Below are 18,947 nucleotides of genomic sequence, written 5' to 3' on the forward strand. Positions count from 1 at the left end.
GGCAGTGATAACATCGAAGAGAGAAGCCTCAAGGCTATCAAAAGGGACTTTAGGGGACTGGGTCGGTTAGTGGATGGAGCGGGAGTGCAGGTGGTGTTTTCGTCCATCCCTATGGTGGCAGGGAGGGGTTCAGAGAGGACACGGAAAGCCCACCTGTTAAACACGTGGCTCCGGGTCTGGTGCCAACGCAGAAATCTTGGGTTTTTTGATCATGGGGCACTTTACTCAGCACCTGGCCTGATGGCCGCAGACGGGTCCCTATCTTTTAGGGGAAAAAGGATCCTGGGCCAGGAACTGGCAGGGCTCATTGAGAGGGCTTTAAACTAGGTAGGAAGGGGGATGGGGCTGAGGCTAGGATTGTTGGGGCTGTGCCAGGGGGAACAATGGCAAGGCTGGAGGATAAGGCTATGGCCCAGCTGAAGTGCATCTACACCAATGCACGCAGCATGGGTAACAAACAGGAGGAGCTGGAAGCCATCGTGCGGCAGGCAGGCTACGACTTGGTTGCCATCACGGAGACGTGGTGGGACCAGTCTCATGACTGGAGTGCTGCAATGCCTGGCTATAAGCTCTATAGAAGGGACAGGCAGCATAGAAGGGGTGGTGGTGTGGCTCTCTATATTAGAGAGTCTTTCGAGGTTGTAGAACTCGAGGTTGGGAATGACAAGGTCGAGTCCCTTTGGGTTAGGATCGGCAGGGACAACAAGGCTAGTGTCCTGGTCGGGGTCTGCTATAGACCGCCGAACCAGGATGAGGAGACGGATGAGGAATTCTACAGGCAGCTGACAGAGGTTGCAAAATCATCAGCTCTTGTACTCGTGGGGGACTTCAACTTCCCTGACATATCCTGGAAGCACAACACAGCCCTGAGAAAGCAGTCTAGGAGGTTTCTGGAGAGCGTGGAAGATAGCTTCCTGACGCAGCTGGTTAGTGAACCTACCAGGGGTGGTGCCCCGCTAGACCTTCTCTTCACAAACAGAGAAGGACTGGTGGAGGACGTGATCGTCGGGAGCTGTCTTGGGCAGAGTGACCACGCAATGGTGGAGTTCACTATTCTTGGCGAGGCCAGGAAGGGGACCAGTAAAACCGCTGTATTGGACTTTCGAAGGGCTGACTTTGAGCTGTTCAGGACACTAGTTGGTGGAGTCCCTTGGGAGGTGGTTCTGAAGGGCAGAGGGGTCCAGGAAGGCTGGGCGCTCTTCAAGAGGGAAGTCTTAATGGCGCAGGAACGGTCTGTCCCCACGTGCCCAAAGACGAGCTGGCAGGGAAGAAGACCGGCCTGGCTCAACAGAGAATTGTGGCTTGATCTTAGGAGGAAAAAGAGGGTTTATAAGCTTTGGAAAAGTGGGCAGGCCACTAAGGAGGACTTTAAAGAAGTAGCGAGGCTGTGCAGGGACAAAATTAGGAAGGCCAAAGCTCATCTGGAGCTCAATCTGGCTACTGCCGTTAAAGATAACAAAAAACGTTTCTATAAATACATCAACACAAAAAGGAGGACTAAGGAGAATCTCCATCCTTTACTGGATGTGGGGGGAAACTTAGTTACAAGAGATGAGGAAAAGGCGGAGGTGCTCAATGCCTTCTTTGCCTCAGTCTTTAGCGGCAATACCGGATGTTCTCTGGATACTCAGTACCCTGAGCTGGTGGAAGGGGATGGGGAGCAGGATGTGGCCCTCATTATCCATGAAGAACTGGTTGGTGACCTGCTACGGCACTTAGATGCGCACAAGTCGATGGGGCCGGATGGGATCCACCCAAGGGTACTGAGGGAACTGGCAGAGGAGCTGGCCAAGCCACTTTCCATCATTTATCAACAGTCCTGGCTATCAGCGGAGGTTCCAATCGACTGGCGGCTAGCAAACGTGACGCCCATCTACAAGAAGGGCCGGAGGACAGACCCGGGAAACTACAGGCCTGTCAGTTTGACCTCAGTGCCAGGAAAGCTCATGGAGCAGATCCTCCTGAGAGTCATCATGCAGCAATTGCAGGGGAAGCAGGCGATCAGGCCCAGTCAGCATGGCTTTATGAAAGGCAGGTCATGCCTGACGAACCTGATCTCCTTCTATGACAGAGTGACGCGCTGGGTGGATGAGGGAAAGGCTGTGGATGTGGTCTACCTTGACTTCAGCAAGGCTTTTGACACCGTCTCCCACAGCATTCTCCTCAAGAAACTGGCTGCTCTTGGCTTGGACTGGCGCACGCTTCGCTGGGTTAGAAACTGGCTGGATAGCCGGGCCCAAAGAGTCGTGGTGAATGGAGCCAAGTCCAGTTGGAGGCCAGTCACTAGTGGCGTCCCCCAGGGCTCGGTGCTGGGGCCGGTCCTCTTTAATATCTTCATCGATGATCTGGACGAGGGCATCGAGTGCACCCTCAGTAAGTTCGCAGATGACACCAAGTTAGGTGCGTGTGTCGATCTGCTCGAGGGTAGGAAAGCCCTGCAGGAGGATCTGGATAGGCTGCACCGATGGGCTGAGGTCAACTGCATGAAGTTCAACAAGGCCAAGTGCCGGGTCCTGCACCTGGGGCGCAATAACCCCAAGCAGAGCTACAGACTGGGAGAGGAATGGTTGGAGAGCTGCCAGGCAGAGAAGGACCTGGGAGTGATGGTGGATAGTCAGCTGAATATGAGCCAGCAGTGTGCTCAGGTGGCCAAGAAGGCCAACGGCATCCTGGCTTGTATCAGGAACAGCGTGACCAGCAGGGCTAGGGAGGTGATCGTCCCCCTGTACTCAGCTCTGGTGAGGCCGCACCTCGAGTACTGTGTTCAGTTTTGGGCCCCTCGCTACAAGAAGGACATCGAGGTGCTTGAGCGGGTGCAGAGAAGGGCGACGAAGCTGGTGAGGGGCCTGGAGAACAAGTCCTACGAGGAGCGGCTGAGGGAGCTGGGCTTGTTCAGCCTGGAGAAGAGGAGGCTCAGGGGTGACCTTATCGCTCTTTTTAGGTACCTCAAGGGAGGCTGTAGCGAGGTGGGGGTTGGCCTGTTCTCCCACGTGCCTGGTGACAGGACGAGGGGGAATGGGCTTAAGTTGAGCCAGGGGAGTTTTAGGTTAGATGTTAGGAAGAACTTCTTCACTGAAAGGGTTGTTAGACATTGGAACAGGCTGCCCAGGGAAGTGGTGGAGTCACCATCCCTGGAAGTCTTCAAAAGACGTTTAGATGTAGAGCTTAGGGATATGGTTTAGTGGAGGGCTGTTAGCGTTAGGTTGGAGGTTGGACTCGATGACCTTGAGGTCTCTTCCAACCTAGAAATTCTGTGATTCTGTGATTTTGTCTCAAGTGAAAACAGCTGCTCTAAGCTGTTAAGCTCAGCTGATGCTTTGGATATTTTGAGGGCTCTCATTTTGCAGAAGTAGTCTCTGTAACACATCAGTACGGTTGTGCATGGAGGGGAGGAGGAGTTCCTGACTCATCTCCAGCAGCCCCACCGATCCACGTGGGATGCTGGCTTATTGATGTATCACAAACTGTAAATGTCGTTTGTGAACCTTATCAGACGAGCTGGCATACGCTGCCCATCCTCTTATCAGGGGAATGGCTGCAAAGCCCTGGAATGAGCTGTGAGAAGGCTTCTCACTGCTGCTGTGCTTGGTCAGACCGGCACGAAAGCACTCACCATCGCAGCCGCAGCCGTCGGTGCTGGGCTGGAAGCCCGCCTTGCAGGCACACTCGTAGCCTCCTGCGTAGTTGATGCAGAACTGGGAGCAGCAGGACACGCCGGTCTCGCACTCGTCCACCTCTGCAAGGATGGGGCAGCTCGTTCAGCCCCCAGGCACGGCCCGGGCTGCACACACCAAGCACACCAAGGCTCTCCCCGACACGCAGCGCGTGGATAATCCACGTTTAACTACCTGCACCTTCATACATTCAACCTTATTCCATGTCAGCAGTGAAACAAAGCTCTCGTCTAACAGTGCATTTGTTGGAAGGGTGGACTGCAAGGTGCAATTGTAGCTTCTGATAACTGGCAGCCCCTTGCTGTGCCATGCCTGTTGTCCATCCCGAAATCAGTATCATCGGCACGGCTGTGCCGGGGGCGAGGTACAAGAAGCTGCTGTCTTCTGACTGCAGGCTCCTGGCTGAGCTCAGCCCCTCCAGCCTGCCACGCTATTCAGTGGCCATGCAAGGCCCTCTTGTCGATGCTGAGCTTGCAAAACATTTCTGAGCACTACCTAGGTGAGCAACCACAGATGGGAAAGGTCAGCGTCTCAATTAACCTTGGAGAGAGTACCAACATTATTAGGAAACACGGACAGGAGAAAGAGGAGAAGGAAAATGTAATTAATCAATCGAGGTGAGGAGGTCAGCATGAAAATGATTAATGCAGGTTATTTGGACACGGAGTGTTTTCCAGAAATGTCACCAGCTGAGCTTCTCTGCAGTTTGTCAGACGATACCTTGCTCTGGGGTTTATTAACAGCCCATTGTCTGTGCAGGAATGCACAATGTGCATCCAACAAAAGGAAGAATTTTGCTGTTAAGAGCAGCTTTTCGCTTCCTCAGCCCTGCCAAGCCCTTCACCTCTGCTCTCCCTCCCCTGGCTGTAGCCAGCGAGGCGGTTCTCCCTCTGACATCTCCATTAGCAGGTCACCGCGCTGCTCTGCCTCCTCTTGTGTGCAGAAATGGGACTGAATGACCCACCCCACCCCACCAGGCTCTTGTCAGCTCAGGATCCACATCTGCCTCCCTTCCTTCATTTCTCTCATTGTTACAGCTCCAGCATCAGCCCCCCTTCCAGAGCTCTGCTTCCCTCCTGCCCTGCTTGTTCATCCTCCCTGCACCGGGCTTTTCTTGTTGCAAGATTTCTTGTCCGTAGTGCCTCTGCATCCACCAGAGCTCCTGCTTGCTACCTCTCCTCCTGTCTGTCTGTGCTGTTCTGTGATGCCTGCTCCTGGTTTGTTTTTTCCTCTCTTCTTGGCTGTTCTTTACAACTTTAATGGCACAGTGACAGTGAGCCTCAACCAATATGAGATGCAGTTTGCACAGCAGAAGCCGTAAACAACAACAACATCACCTTGTAAAATCGTGTGGAAGATGAAGGAATTTTTAAGCTCTTCTTGAAATAAAAACAACTGTAACTCTATTGCTTCCACTTCCTCAGTGAGACTGCCCACAGCCAGGCGTGCAACCTCACTGGTGAGCATGTGATGGAAACAGAGCAACTTCCATAACACACAGCAGGGTTTGCACAGGGAACACTCCTGAAAAGCGGTCCTGATGCTCCCAGCCAGAGGAAGGGACAGAAAACAACCCCTCAGCCTCAGCTGTACACAGTGAGACATGGCCACGACACCTGCAATTGCACCAGTGCCCTCTTCCACTTGGGAAGCAGAGCTCCCTCCCCTCCTAATGAATGACCTGAGCAAGCACAGAGCAAGGCAAGCTGGAGCAGTGGCTGAGAAGTGCCAGAGGACAGCACTAATTAAATCCTGCAGGAGGAGGGAAGGGATGGGAGGGGAAGGGATGTCCTCGAGCGACAGCTCTGCTTTGCACCCCCCTTGCCGGGGTGTAAATTACCTGTGCAGGTTTTGCCGTCCAAGCCGAGGATGTAGCCATCGTTGCAGGAGCAGCGCGGCCCCGCCGTCGTGTGCTCGCAGTGGTGAGAGCAGCCGCCGTTGTCGTTCTGGCAGCTATCCACGATTTCCATTTCGATGCCTTGCAGAGAAACAAATCAAAGGGATGGTAAAAAGCAAGCGCAAGAGGAGAGTCACTAGAGAATAAGCCTTGCATAAAAACGCATCCATAAACCAGCTGCTGTAGCAGGAAATATAAACTCAGCTCGCACCTACACCTGGGAATGGCGTGGTTTTGAGCCACTGAACTCAGTATTTGTCTCCCTGTGTCCCACCAGTGGATGCTCCTGACTTTGGCAGTGTGAAGCTGGCTTGCAGGTTTGAAGCAATCTGCCGGCTACAGGAGTGTTTACAGGTGTCCTGAGATTGATGCTGTGTCTGAACGCAGCAGTGAGCTCTGCCCTCACCCCAAAGGGGAGATGGAAATATTTGAGGAGCTCAGGTGCTTCAGCTCAACTGAGCCTGCCTGTGCTTTCCAAAAAGCAGCTTTTAGCTGCAGCACAGCAGCACTTCTGTTAAGGCTCTGTCCCCCAGACGAGTCAGACAGTGCCGGTATGATGCTGTTGCCCTGACAGATCTCTCCACCTGCCGGCACGTGGTGGGGCTGCACAGACCTCAGACGTTTTGGCAAGGTCCAGTGGAAACCCCCGGATAGGAAACGGAACATCTGTCCATCTCCTTCCCATCCAGGTGCTCCATTCAATGATTTCTTTAGGAAGAAAATAAGCTATAAGCTCAGTGATAAAGTTTCTCTTGAATTAGCTGCATTGTTTTATTAGAGGGCTAATTAGAGAGGAATTTTCTGTGCTGTGCAGGAGAGCTGAGAAACTCCACCCCAAAAGGAGCCACTGTACTTCCAGAAATGTCCCAGAATGGAGCAGCAAACAGTAGATCTGGTACAGATGGATGGCATTTCCCCCCTTCTGCAGCTCATGGATACATCTCAGTTGGTAGTTCTCCCTTTTCGTGCTTTCCAGTCTACTTAGAAGAAGGTATAAATTCAGGGAACATATATGAAAGGCTGTATCTCATCCATGCTGGGGTTATTTGCATCAGGGAGAAGAAATCTAGCCTACTGTCCAGCATGCTAAACTGGGATTTAAGAGCCCAGAATCTGACTTAATGCATTAACTTCGTCATTTACTTTGTCTTAGTTCTTCATTTGTAAAACAAGGATTTCCCCAGTGCCACCGGGGAAATGAGAAAATAAACAAAGATTGCAAATCGCTTAAACGCTGTGATAATCCTGATCATAAATACACACAGAACGTTTTTATTTTGATTGCTTGCTCCATAATATTGCACATAAGGCACAGAGAATCGCCATCCATGGAGATGTGCTGAGCATCAAGAAAAAAAATGATCAGAAAATCACAATGAAACTTAAGTGGTCTAAACCACTTTTTTTTTTTTATGCCCGTAATAGATCATTTCATATCTGTGTACTAATGGCATTCCCTTTGCCATTGCACTACTCACAGATCCCCATTACCCATGAAATAATTCTCCAGGACCTCTCTCAAATAATTGTTTTTTGTTTTTAATGTACATGGATGTTTTCAAACTGATTTTTATCCTTATTAAATACTTCTTACATGCATATGCTTGAAGAATGCGTTCCCTCTCTGGCACGCCGTATGTTTTCTGAAGGAAATTCTGCTGAAAGTTCTTGCAGGGTATTATTAGATTGAACGATCGCTGCCCACCTCTGCTACAACAGGTCATACTTTTGTCTGCATTCCAGCGAGCTTATGTTAGGTCCATAATAACACCAGCTCTTCCACAACACCTCCTTTATTAATCTAAATTTACCCTCAAGGACAGCCCAGGGATAACCTCTCAGCGAGCAGCGCAGGCAGCCAGTCCCCATCTCAAGAAAAACACCGCTGCTTGAGATACCCCACTGCGTGGGGGGAACACAACGGGGCTCCCTGATGCTTTGGTTTGGGAAATTTTAGTTGTGCAAATATTATTTTTTTCATCCTAAATCTTGTTTTTTCTTTCCCCGTTTTTAGGCATCTACTTAATACTGTCAACAGTCTCGGGGGAAACATAAGTAAACCTAGACAGATGAAGACAAGAGCAGAATGTCATCTCAGTTTTCTTCTGCATCAGATCCAATATGTAAGAAAATTGGGAGAAGGAGGGCAGGAATGAATATATTTCACAGAACAGCAATATTTTGGTAGCACTGGAACAGAATTCACCAGGCTCTGAAGATAAACCAACAGGGATATTTGCTCTTTGAAATGCAGTAATTAAGGTCTGTGAACAGAGGCTTAGGAACGTATCAACTTGCAAAAATGGCAATAGCAGAAGATGAAGAAAATAATATTAAGCTGGAGTTTTTGCATACATTTATTTTGCCGGGAGTGCTAATCCAACTGAATTAAAAATGAAGCACGGCAGTTTGCAGATAAGATAGCCCGAAATGCATAGCTGGAAACCTGTCACTTACGGTAGCACTGCTTTCCATCAGCCCCCAGCTCGAAGCCGGGATTACAGGCACAGGTGAAGGATCCCAGAGTGTTCACACAACGATGAGCACACCTGGCTCTCCCTTCTGCACACTCGTCAATGTCTAGGAAGCAGAGAGAAAGGCAGAGACATTTGGATATTAAAATTAAAAATATCTCCCTACACCCACATGGCTGTGTTTCCAAATGTCCAGTGAAAAGAGCGTCTTGATGTTAGTCGACAAATGATGAGTCCAGGAGGACTGAGCCCACAGCATTATTCTCCAAATTAATCTGTTTGTCTAAGTCTCTCCACATGAATATTTACAACATCCAACATTATATTTACAGCATCAGTCAAAGTAGCTTGTGATTTTTCCTATAACAAGAGCAATGGTAATAGGAGCCACATGAAGAACATGGAAAAATGTCCTAACTCCTACTACCCTTAAATTATCACTAGGTCCTCATAGCCCTTATATTTAAATTAATGGAGCAGGAATTATCTGTTTATTTCCTGAATGTCAAATTATTTGGATTAAATGGTGGTTGGGTCTCAGCAGGTATGATGGAGACAGATCCTCTCTGTTACATCCCTGAATCCTGAAGTTTCTTCTGCTTAAGTCCAGCAGGGAGGCATCTCCCGTCATCAGAGGAGTTTCATACCATGTGTGAGAAAGTAGAAAAGGTGAGGAGCTGTACATACTCTGTCAAGCAGTCCCTTCATCAGCTTTACACTCAGTAGGCTGCATTGTGGAGTTAAATGCCATTAAAAGCATCCATCTTCCTAAAATCTCAGCTGAAGAGCATGAAAATATTTTTAAGGAAAAAAGATACGCCTTATACTAACTACTCCTGCCGTGTGGTGCAGCTGCAGACACTAACCTCCGTGTAAAGCCACACGGCACACACCTACCCGACCTCCTGCTCCCACCCTGTCCTGACGTTGCCTTCCAAAATGCGATTTATTCACTGCGACGATCCCGGGTCAGAGCGTCTCGCGCCCAGGACAGAGCTGTCAGGTGTGCAGCTCCTCACCCTTTCCCCCAGCAAACTGCTTCCCGACAGTTTCTTTTCTCCATATGTGCTGTAATCAGTCCCATGCTCACGGCCCCCTGCACTCGAACACGAGTAGCTTTATGAATGCAATCAGCCTACTTGCAAAAAGAGGCCCCAGGCAGTGCAAACACCGCACACTGACTCATGAAAATTTCAGGCTGAATGGCAGCTGCTCCGAAGCTGCAATGTGTGTAGCTGCTGTTTAGGATAAAATGGGTTATTTCTCCTCATTCTGTAATTAATTGCCACTTTACATGTAGAAAATGTTGGCAAATGCCTCTAATGTTTTTTTCTTTTTTTTTTTTTCTGCTTTTCAAATAATAAAAAAAAGTTGGAAAACCATACCACAGCAACCATCCTGCACATATTTCTTCATAACTCGTAAATACAGCTAATCACTAAAGCATCAGCTCCCCTGACACTTCCCTGCCCTCTATCTCCTTCTAGCTTGGTTTCCAGATAGTCAAATACCAGCCTGAATTTGGAAAAAAAAAAAAAAAAAAAAAACTGCTTTGAGTAATTTCTAGGAGAAAAAAACAAAAAACAATTGTTTCACAGTATATTCACAGTTAGAAATGATGCCTAACGTTTCAAGACTGTTGCCATGAGGTCAGGAGGAAAGTTTGTTCCGATATATAACGCTGCAAGTTATCTACTGCTTTAGTTCATACGTAAATAAGCAGAACTGTCAATGTGCATCCAAGACAAAACAAGGAACATGCTGACTTTAGGATTAAAATCACCGCTGTTTCCACCTACCAATTGTCAGTGAAGGGTTGATGCTACTTGGAAATACTTTACTTTTTTGGTAACCTTCCTCGTATTAGTAATCCCAGTAAGGCTGGAATTGCCAAGGTGTGCAGTGCTACTCACAGAAGGGTCTACAGAAAACTGAGCAAAACATCAAGGCAGGAAGTATTTTGCAAAGCAGCCAGCATTCTGTACAGATAACACAGCAATTTAAATAGTGGTAAAATTTTGGCCAAGATTTCCAAAAGAGGAGTTTGAAATCAGCATCGCACCCTGATCCTGACAAGGCTGTTAAAAATCTGTACACAGTGAAGTCTAGGGATACTTTAGATACATTAAGCTGATAAATTACCCTTGCTTCGAAGCACCATGTTAAAAAGAGAAAAGCAAGTATTTTGGTCTCTAATTCCCATGCATTTCAGGGCAGAAATGCTTTAGATCCTTTTGAAAATCCCAGCCTAAGTACAGGACTTTGGAATTCAACTTTTTAAGCTCCTTTCTTTGGAAATCTTAAGACTTTGTGATTTCTTTCTTCACAGTAGTTTCTCTATGAATATGGAAACAGTTCTCCTGCTAAAAAGCCCTTTTGAATTCCAAATAGGTTTTCAGTGACCTGGTTCAGTGTTACTTGAACCAGTTTTCCAGGAACTGTATCTGGGGCATTATTTTAAAGGGACACTACAGGAATAACACTACAGCATCCACAAATCCAGTTCCTAGAAACTATGATTGAAAAGATCACACAGTAATTGGCATTACAAAAATGGTCCCCCAAGACAATTGGCTGATGCAAATATCACAAGGAGAAATGTAATGTTGTTTCAAAACATATATTTGTACAACATATTTCTTTCCATTTGAAGCTCAGTAAAGCCAGAGCACAGAACAATACCCTTCTTCCCAAGAAACAGTCCACATTTTCTTACCTAAGCAGGATTTCTTGTCTGCAGAAAGATAATGCCCTGGATGACACTCGCATTTGGCAATTCCTCTCTCATTTTGACAGATTTGTGAGCATCCTCCATTCCCACTTGTGCAGGGGTCTATCACTGAAACCAATTAGAGCACACTGTCAACTTAAAGGTCATACTTGTGCCTGAAAATGGTCTTACCTGCCATCGTTACAGCTAACAACTAAGATTACGGTAGCCGTAAAAGATTAGACTGAAAAAAATATTTGACAGAAGTCAGTGTGGAGTTAAATCCATTGTTTTCCTGTGTGCTATTTTCTCTGTTGTTGGACAGCATTTTCCATAGAGCAGCAGCACTTTAAACAGTGGGCAACTGTGGTTGTGTTATTCCTTGGAAGCGGGACAGGAAAAGTACATTTCATCCTTATTTTGCCATAACTGAGCAGATTTCAAGAGCTGCTCTAAACAATAGCAATTAGCACTCCAGTACGTGTGAACTAATAAACACATACAGTGGTGGAGTTTGCCACAGAATAATGTGTATTTAGAAGTCTCTACAGAAAGTACACACTGAAGAGCCCTCAAAAGATTTCTTTCAGTCTAAAAACATATGGCATTAATGTTGTACGTCAAGATTTTTTACTTTTTTCAACAACAACATACTATTTCAAGGATAAGCTGTTCTAAGTGGCAAGTACTTAGAAACACATTTATAGAGCACCTGCAGAAGACTCCACCTCAATGCCTTCACTGTGATTTACGTGCTTTTTCCTGGAATGCATACCTGCTGGAAGCATGTACCTGCCCAAAGGCTTTGCACACATACAAACTGACCTATAGACAGGATGGTTTGGGTTAAGAGACAGAGATTTCATACCAAAATCTGATATTCTGCACAAGGTTGAGCATGGAGTGCTAGTTTCACCAAGACACTGGTGAATAACATCAGAGAGGCAAACTTGGAAGACACCTTTGAAAATGTGTCCCCTAGAGTTCGGCTTATTTTCAAATAAAGCTTTCTAAAAGTCAAAGCTATTTCCTTACAATTAAAACTGAAATTCACTTTTAGCTTTTTACTAATTACTGTCTGCTTTGAAACATTTGACCAGTATTCCTCACTTGCCTCCAGCTTGACATCTCATTCGTTGGTTATCTCAAGGTCTGTGCAAGGTAATTTCTACATGAGCACTGGGAGGAAAGTCAACATCAGTTGAAGGTGTTTTCCCCTAGACCTTGCAGCTTGGCTCTTCCTTTGCCTAACCCCATAAATAAATATATAGAATTAAGTAGAAGAACTGGCTAGGAGAAAAAGACTCTATATTTTATATAGAGACATTTATTTTTTTATTTTTTTTCCCACATCCTCCAATTTTTGCTTTCCCATTCCATGTAGCCAGTGAAAATTTGTGCCACTGTTGGCAACAGAGGACATAGCCCCAGAATGCCTCAAATCCCCTCGTTTCACCTCCTGGCATCTCAAGAACATAACCATTCAAGTCTTCAGGCTGAGTGTCTGACATGATAATATAAAATAATACCACTGTTAAGGATTTAGAACTGAAATTTTCTGTTGGGCTTTCAACACGATAGGTTGCAAATAGGTTTCCGAGGGACAGCAGCACTTCATCCTATGTGACACTTGCAAAGCTGACAACTCGGCTCTGCAGTTAAACAGTTTGCTGTCTACAAAGGATTTAGCTTCAAGCAAGAACTCGTTCCCTGGCTGATATGAAATATTGAGTTATTTGCTGATTCTTTTTTTTTTTTTATTTGGATAAATTAAATGAAATCACTATCAAACAGCATCTGTTAAACCTACATATTATAAAGGTTTTCAGAGCATCCAAAGCTTTAATTTGAGAATGATTGCAGCATAGAGTAAAACTTGTAATAATCTGTGACATGACAACAAGCAAACAACAAATTATAGGGTACTCGGTAGTAAAATGTAGTAATTTGAATAAAAATAGCAGCCTTGGAAGTCCTTAGACAAGATAAAAGTTTGTAAAGGAAAGAGATTTTCAGGACATAAAGCAACCACAGATTGATTTGTTTTACTTGCTTTTGTTTTACTCTGACATATCTGTTCCTTGCTGTCACAGGCAGGTTTTAAGAAAAGCTAAAAACAACTCATTAGTGTTCTTTCTCCAACACATTTGGCTCTTACTGTTTGACTTGCTAACAGTATTGGGTAACAGACTCCACCCTATGAAACTCTATCCCAAGCTGTTAAACACTGGCCAAAAAAAAGTAAGACAAAAAACAAACAAACAAACAAACAAACAAAAAACCTTAAAACCATTCATTATCCTGGCTGCCTTAGGACATCCAGGAATCTTGTCTGAAAAAGCCACGCAGATGCATTGATCTGGGATAGCAGCAATGTACTTGATAAAGTGTACGTGCTGCATGTGCTGCAGACCCTTCCAGAAAGACACTGCAAGGTTGCAAAGGACACAGTCTAGTTCTCCAGTCCTACCTATTTAGAGCAGCAAAAGAAAGAGAACTGGGTCTCATCAAACTAGTTTGCTTGCTCATGGCAACCGTGACTTTACACTGGAGAAAATATAAAGTGGTCAGGATTCAAAGTCCCTTCCCTGGCAGATGGAGAGTTGGTGGTAGAAACTGTTTATTTCACAGAATCACAGAATCACAGAATTTCTAGGTTGGAAGAGACCTCAAGGTCATCGAGTCCAACCTCCAACCTAACGCTAACAGCCCTCCACTAAACCATATCCCTAAGCTCTACATCTAAACGTCTTTTGAAGACTTCCAGGGATGGTGACTCCACCACTTCCCTGGGCAGCCTGTTCCAATGTCTAACAACCCTTTCAGTGAAGAAGTTCTTCCTAACATCTAACCTAAAACTCCCCTGGCTCAACTTAAGCCCATTTATACATGGGACATTCAGAATGGGTTGTGAAAGATGTTTGTTCCTACCACTCCTAGGTAACCCAATGAAGAATTTGCTCCAGCAGGCATCCTGTACAGCTCACATCCCTTATGCAAGCATGAATGCCACTGCAACTCCCACCTATACACCCCTCACCTATAGCCTCTATCTCAGCACTTTGCTGCTGTGTCTCCATCCCTTGCAGTGGCTGTGCAGGGCCGGCTGCACCCTGCCAGGCCTGAGTTTTCCTGGGCTGCCTCATGGGGTGCTTGGGTGCCGAGTCAGCCCCCGAGCAGCCCGTGGGGTGGCTCCCATTGCAGCACAGCCGTGGCTGCTGTAGTAAACCCCCTCATGATCCTGCAGTTTCTCCGTCCAAACTAGCACTACAGCAGCCATCCTTTCTGGTTGGAAACTAAAACCAGCCAGGCTCACCTCCTCCCACCTCTTCTATTTAGAACATCTTTAATTGCCAACCCAAATGTATTCATGGCCACTTTAGGCTCATTTGTTCCTGTAAAAATCTTGTCCATCAGCTTAACTAGCACTTTTCTCTCCTAGGTGTTTACTCGCAAAGGTATTTATGGGATGAAAGCATCCCACTCAGACTTCATTTTCCCAGCCAAACTCCTCTTGTAAGACAGATTCCTTTTTCTGACCACAGCTGCTCTCCTGCAGAGGTCGGGCCATTATATTTCGATTTACACTATCCTAAATGCAGATAACCAGCATGCAAACAGGCTCCAAACAGGGCTCCGTTGTTCAGTAATTACTGGTGATGAACCACTGCCTTCAGTGGGTGCCTGACCCTCATCAGCCCCATGGCGCGATGGAGCCAACCACCACAGCCTCTGCGGCAAGTCCAGCATCAGCAGAGGAGCAGCAAGAGGCTTGGAGTTGGCCTGGAGAACAGAGCAGGCTCCCGGTGCCCTGTCCCCACCAGCACTCTCCCTTTCTGCCTCTTTTTGCTAATCCTGGGGACAAAACACAGCCAGCAGGTGGGAGGCCATGAGGAAAGGAGTGGGCTGGGGCTGCCAGTGGCCATGTGGGGAGGCCAGGCCTGGAGGCCAAGCACTGGTTGCACACAGCGGGAGCTGGAAGCGAGCTGAACAGCAGGATTTACTCACACTTCATACACAGCGCGTAAAAACCCCCGAGCAGAAGAGGAGCCATATGGAAACGGTTTTGTGACAGGAATTTTAGCGCAATAAATCCACAGATTTGGCCCTATCTTTCGCTGGCATATTCGAGGGTGCAATGTGTGTGCGCTTGTGTTGGCGAGGGGAGGTTTGATTTAAAAACTGATGAATTTCTTAAAATATAGGAGAAAAAAAAACAACAACCAAACCCAAAGGTAGCATTTCTGTTCTGCTTGTGCATGCTCCATAACCTGAAGGGGAGGATGAATGAATCAGATCGCAATTAGGAGCAACGTAAGCCAAGCTCAGTTAAAGAACAGACTTCACGTAGAATAAAATATTGAGGACAACTATGCACAAAACTTGGTGAGTAAAGAGGATTACAGCACGACCAAGTTCCTCACCTATCTCATCATGGTCAGTGTGCAATCAGCAGCCAAGGGTCTGCGAGGCCAAAAATGCCTTTGTGACTATCAACCGAGGCAAACTTCACACCTCAGCTACGTGCCCATTTCAAATATATGAACATCGGTAAAAAACACACAATCCTGTAATTTTTACAGCCTTACGGAACAGCTTTCATCGATGCACCTGTTCCCGTCCCCTGCACCGCTCTCCCTGGCGGTCACAGTGCTGGTTTGACAGCGTCCCGCGTTGGCGAAAGCCGACGACTGCAGCAAGAGGCAGGGAAGATCTGAGAGCTGCAATGCTGACTGAAGTACAGCCACCCTTTGATCTGACAGCAGCAAAGCACTCAAGGATCTGCCGAGGTAAGGAGGGAAAAACAGAGCAGCCCCACTGGCACTTGCCCGTTGTTTTTTTGTCTGTCCCCGCTATTATTGATTAAAAAAGAGGAATTGTCTTTCAAGCTGATTTCCTCAGCCTCATGCATAGGAAGCACTAAAAGATAGGAGTCACAGGCTCTGCAAGACTGCAGCATGGACATACAGAGTAAACAACAAGGCATAAGACAGTTTAAATTCCTCTCTAAAGATACTTCTTCTTTTACTCAGGCAAATTAATATTCTTTTTTGTTCAGCATATATCCCCAGCCTCTGGAGAAACGTTTCACTTCCTGCCAAAATATGTTAGCACACACCCACACCTATTCGCACGCTGAATATAAAAATAAGATCGATCATCTGAACCTGTTATTGTGCTGCACGTATGTACGTGAGTATGTACATGACTGCATCTATATATATTTTAACAGCAGGGATGTACTATGTTTGCCACGAGGAGCTAGAAAGATTATTTGATCCTCCCTGGAAGGCATCAGACTCCGGATCCACTGATGTCAGCAAAAATCTATGACATTTATATTAGCAATATTAATATTAATTCAGTTATCTGTCATAGACATTAAGGAAGAGTTAACCACAAAAGCTGCTGTAGGAGGCATTTCACCCTGTACTACCATCAGCAGACAACTAGTTGCTGCACTGACTATGTGCTAGAAAGAGAAGCAACTTTTTTCATTGCTACTGACTCTTGATGCCCAGGCAGCAGCGGCCAGGAGACACCTGGCCCTGCTGTCTGATCTGATCCCAGGACGAGGCTGCACACCTCCTGCCCAGCCAGCAAGGCAACGGAAAGCAGCTTCAATTTCCATGAGGGAGGCACTGACACACTCGGAGCTTCCCGCTTGCTCTACGTTGTTTCCAAAGACCCATTTTTCAGTAAGAATATTCAAATAAGATGGAAGAATTTCAGGACGTGAAAAATGCCTTAAGTCGGCTCTAAGCAACAGAAGAGATGCCTCAAATTTTAAAGGTGCCATTTTCTCCCTCCTCTTCTGGACATAAGCCAGTTTGGAAGTGGCAGCAGAGAAGCTCTGCCACCTGTGGTGCCTCATGGCACAGAGGCAAGGGGACAGTGTCACGGCATGTGGGGACAGCAGCGGGAGGCCACACGCAGGGAAGACAAGGACCTGTGGATGGGCTCCTTCTCCAATCCTATGCAATACAGATGCTGACGTCTATAGAGAAAAGAGTTGTTTGATTCCAGGAGGAAATGGCTTTTCCAAAAAATTCTCAGCAAAGAGTTGTCAAAGCCCCTGGAGCCACCAGGTCGTGTGGCTACCTTGGCTGCTATTTGGGGTGTTACCGAGCCATACAGTGCCAAAGGAAGCCCCAGCACGATCCCCACTCTCTGTTTAAATCATTGCTCAACTCCACAGCAGCACTGCTTGCACCGGAGTGTCTCTTAGTGTGCAGCAGAAAGAAACTAAGCTTTGACCTTCAACATACATATCTCAACCTATTATTACCTATGGTAACACTCAACATTTAAAAAAAAAAAAAAAAAAAAAAAGAGTATGAAACCCTAGTTAGACAGTAACCATGGGGCTAGAGCAAGCACTCTCCTCAAGCTTTTATCTTCCATCACCTTAAATCTAACCTAATGAATGACAAGAACTGTAACTAGATATACTGTACTTTTACTTGTGTGACAAAGCAGAGTAGAGATTTGTAGAGATACCTTCTTTGTTGCTTCCTCTATTAAGACCCATAGTGTGTGGAAGTCTCCACAAAGAGCTGTTTCTCAACAGCTCTTCTACATAAGCCAGGCATCAAAGATAACAGCTGGCACTGGAGATGAATTGGGCTCTAAAACCTCTGTTCTGCTTTCACTTCTTGGAGTTCAAACAAGAATGAATTCCAGTGAAGACAATGAATTTACATCAGTCCAAAAACACAGCCTGGTACTATAATAAGTATGTTTTCTGTCTGATTTTCTGCTTTCCAGACATCAGTTGGTTAAATTTTAATGAAGTTAAATTCACTGCATTAACATAATCAAGGCATTGAAAACAAACCAGAAGAATTGGGCAGTGTTACCCTTGGTTGTTTTAATTACCTGATTTGTAGTGAATGTTCAGACTGGCACACATATCTAAAAATGAATTCAGTATCGAGCAAAATCTGAGGGACAAAAAGCTAAAGAAGAAAAGGAACATTGAAAAAGATGGGATTGTGGCACAACACAAAGTATCAGAGATCATCAAAGGATTCAGGAATAAAACATTTTACTTTCACATGCTGTTCATCACCAAAGAAAATAAACCACGTTAGAAATCATTTGCCTTGGAGTACAAGCAGAAGAGTGCTACGAGGATCATGCTGGTGATGCAGGGATGGACTACCAGGGACAGTCAGGATCCCAAATATGCTGTGATGATGCGGTAGCAGGACAGGACTTGCTGTAAAGGGTTTGTAACAAAACTTCAGTAATCTTCCATGCAATCGTATGGAAAAGTAGCTTATCGAAGACCTTATCATAAGCTTAGGGAGACCTATTTGAGTCTTCAGATGTGGGCTGAATATCTTATAAGAAGATAGATCCACTTCCTTATGTATGGGAGACTTCCAAGCCATCTAGGCTGCAAAATCTGCTTCCCTCAAGTCATTTTGGCACTTTTGCTCCTAGAAACATAGGATTGCCAAAAAAGAAAAGAAGACGTGGAAAGAATGAACATAACAGAAATCTGGGCTGCATTCATCTCAAAAGCCTGTATAAAGGGATGCGTGTTTCTTATTTCTGTAGCTGAGATAACAAACTTTCATAACAGCTCATTTCCAGAATGTGGACCCTTTATATTCTTAGTATGTTTGAGAGATTGTTACATCCTCGAAGGTATTCATGGAACAAATATTATTGCTAATGCAAGCCTTATTTGAAATGCTAGATGTTCTGCTCAGCTGCACTAGGCCAAAGGAGACGTGCACTATTCCTTTTACTTCTTGATCAGATGAGTGCTCAAAAATGCACATATAAACCAGTGCAACAGACCAGGGAAACTCTCCATCCCCACTAGTATCTGGTTAGTGCAAGCAGCTAGTGCCCAAATCCCAATGCTGGGCGCTCCTGGAGAATGGTTTTATAAAAAATGCTTCTCTTCTCCCTGTCCTCATCAGTTAGCATGTCTTGTGCTCCAATGCACAAGAGTTTATTATATCCATTTATTTTGGTGTCTCGTCTAAATAGCTAAATGGAACTCAATATTCCCTGCTCAGTATTGTGTGTATCAATTATCATGATAGCAGCTCTCTCTGACTTCCTTCTGTCTCTCATCTTAGGATTTATTTCTCTTCCTCCTTGATAATTTTGGAGATACTGTGAATAAACCTGAACATTATATTAAGTATTTTTAATAACTCCTTTTGAATGCT

The 18,947-nt window shown here is 45.8% G+C and overlaps 1 protein-coding gene across 1 annotated transcript in view; it reads right to left on the bottom strand.

The window, feature by feature from the left end:
- LOC311212770 (uncharacterized protein) overlaps positions 1-18,947 on the bottom strand; it is a gene marked incomplete at its 5' end in the record, with an annotated part of 191,444 nt that overhangs the window by 46,076 nt on the left and 126,421 nt on the right. Inside the window, 4 exons of the mRNA XM_084292377.1 lie at positions 3,614-3,736; positions 5,515-5,652; positions 8,029-8,151; positions 10,762-10,884. Of these exons, the coding sequence (XP_084148503.1) occupies positions 3,614-3,736; positions 5,515-5,652; positions 8,029-8,151; positions 10,762-10,884 (507 nt within the window). The remainder of the gene's footprint in view (positions 1-3,613; positions 3,737-5,514; positions 5,653-8,028; positions 8,152-10,761; positions 10,885-18,947) is intronic.

This window comes from Netta rufina (assembly GCF_964035555.1).
Source record: "Netta rufina genome assembly, chromosome: 9".
Lineage (NCBI taxonomy): Eukaryota > Metazoa > Chordata > Aves > Anseriformes > Anatidae > Netta > Netta rufina.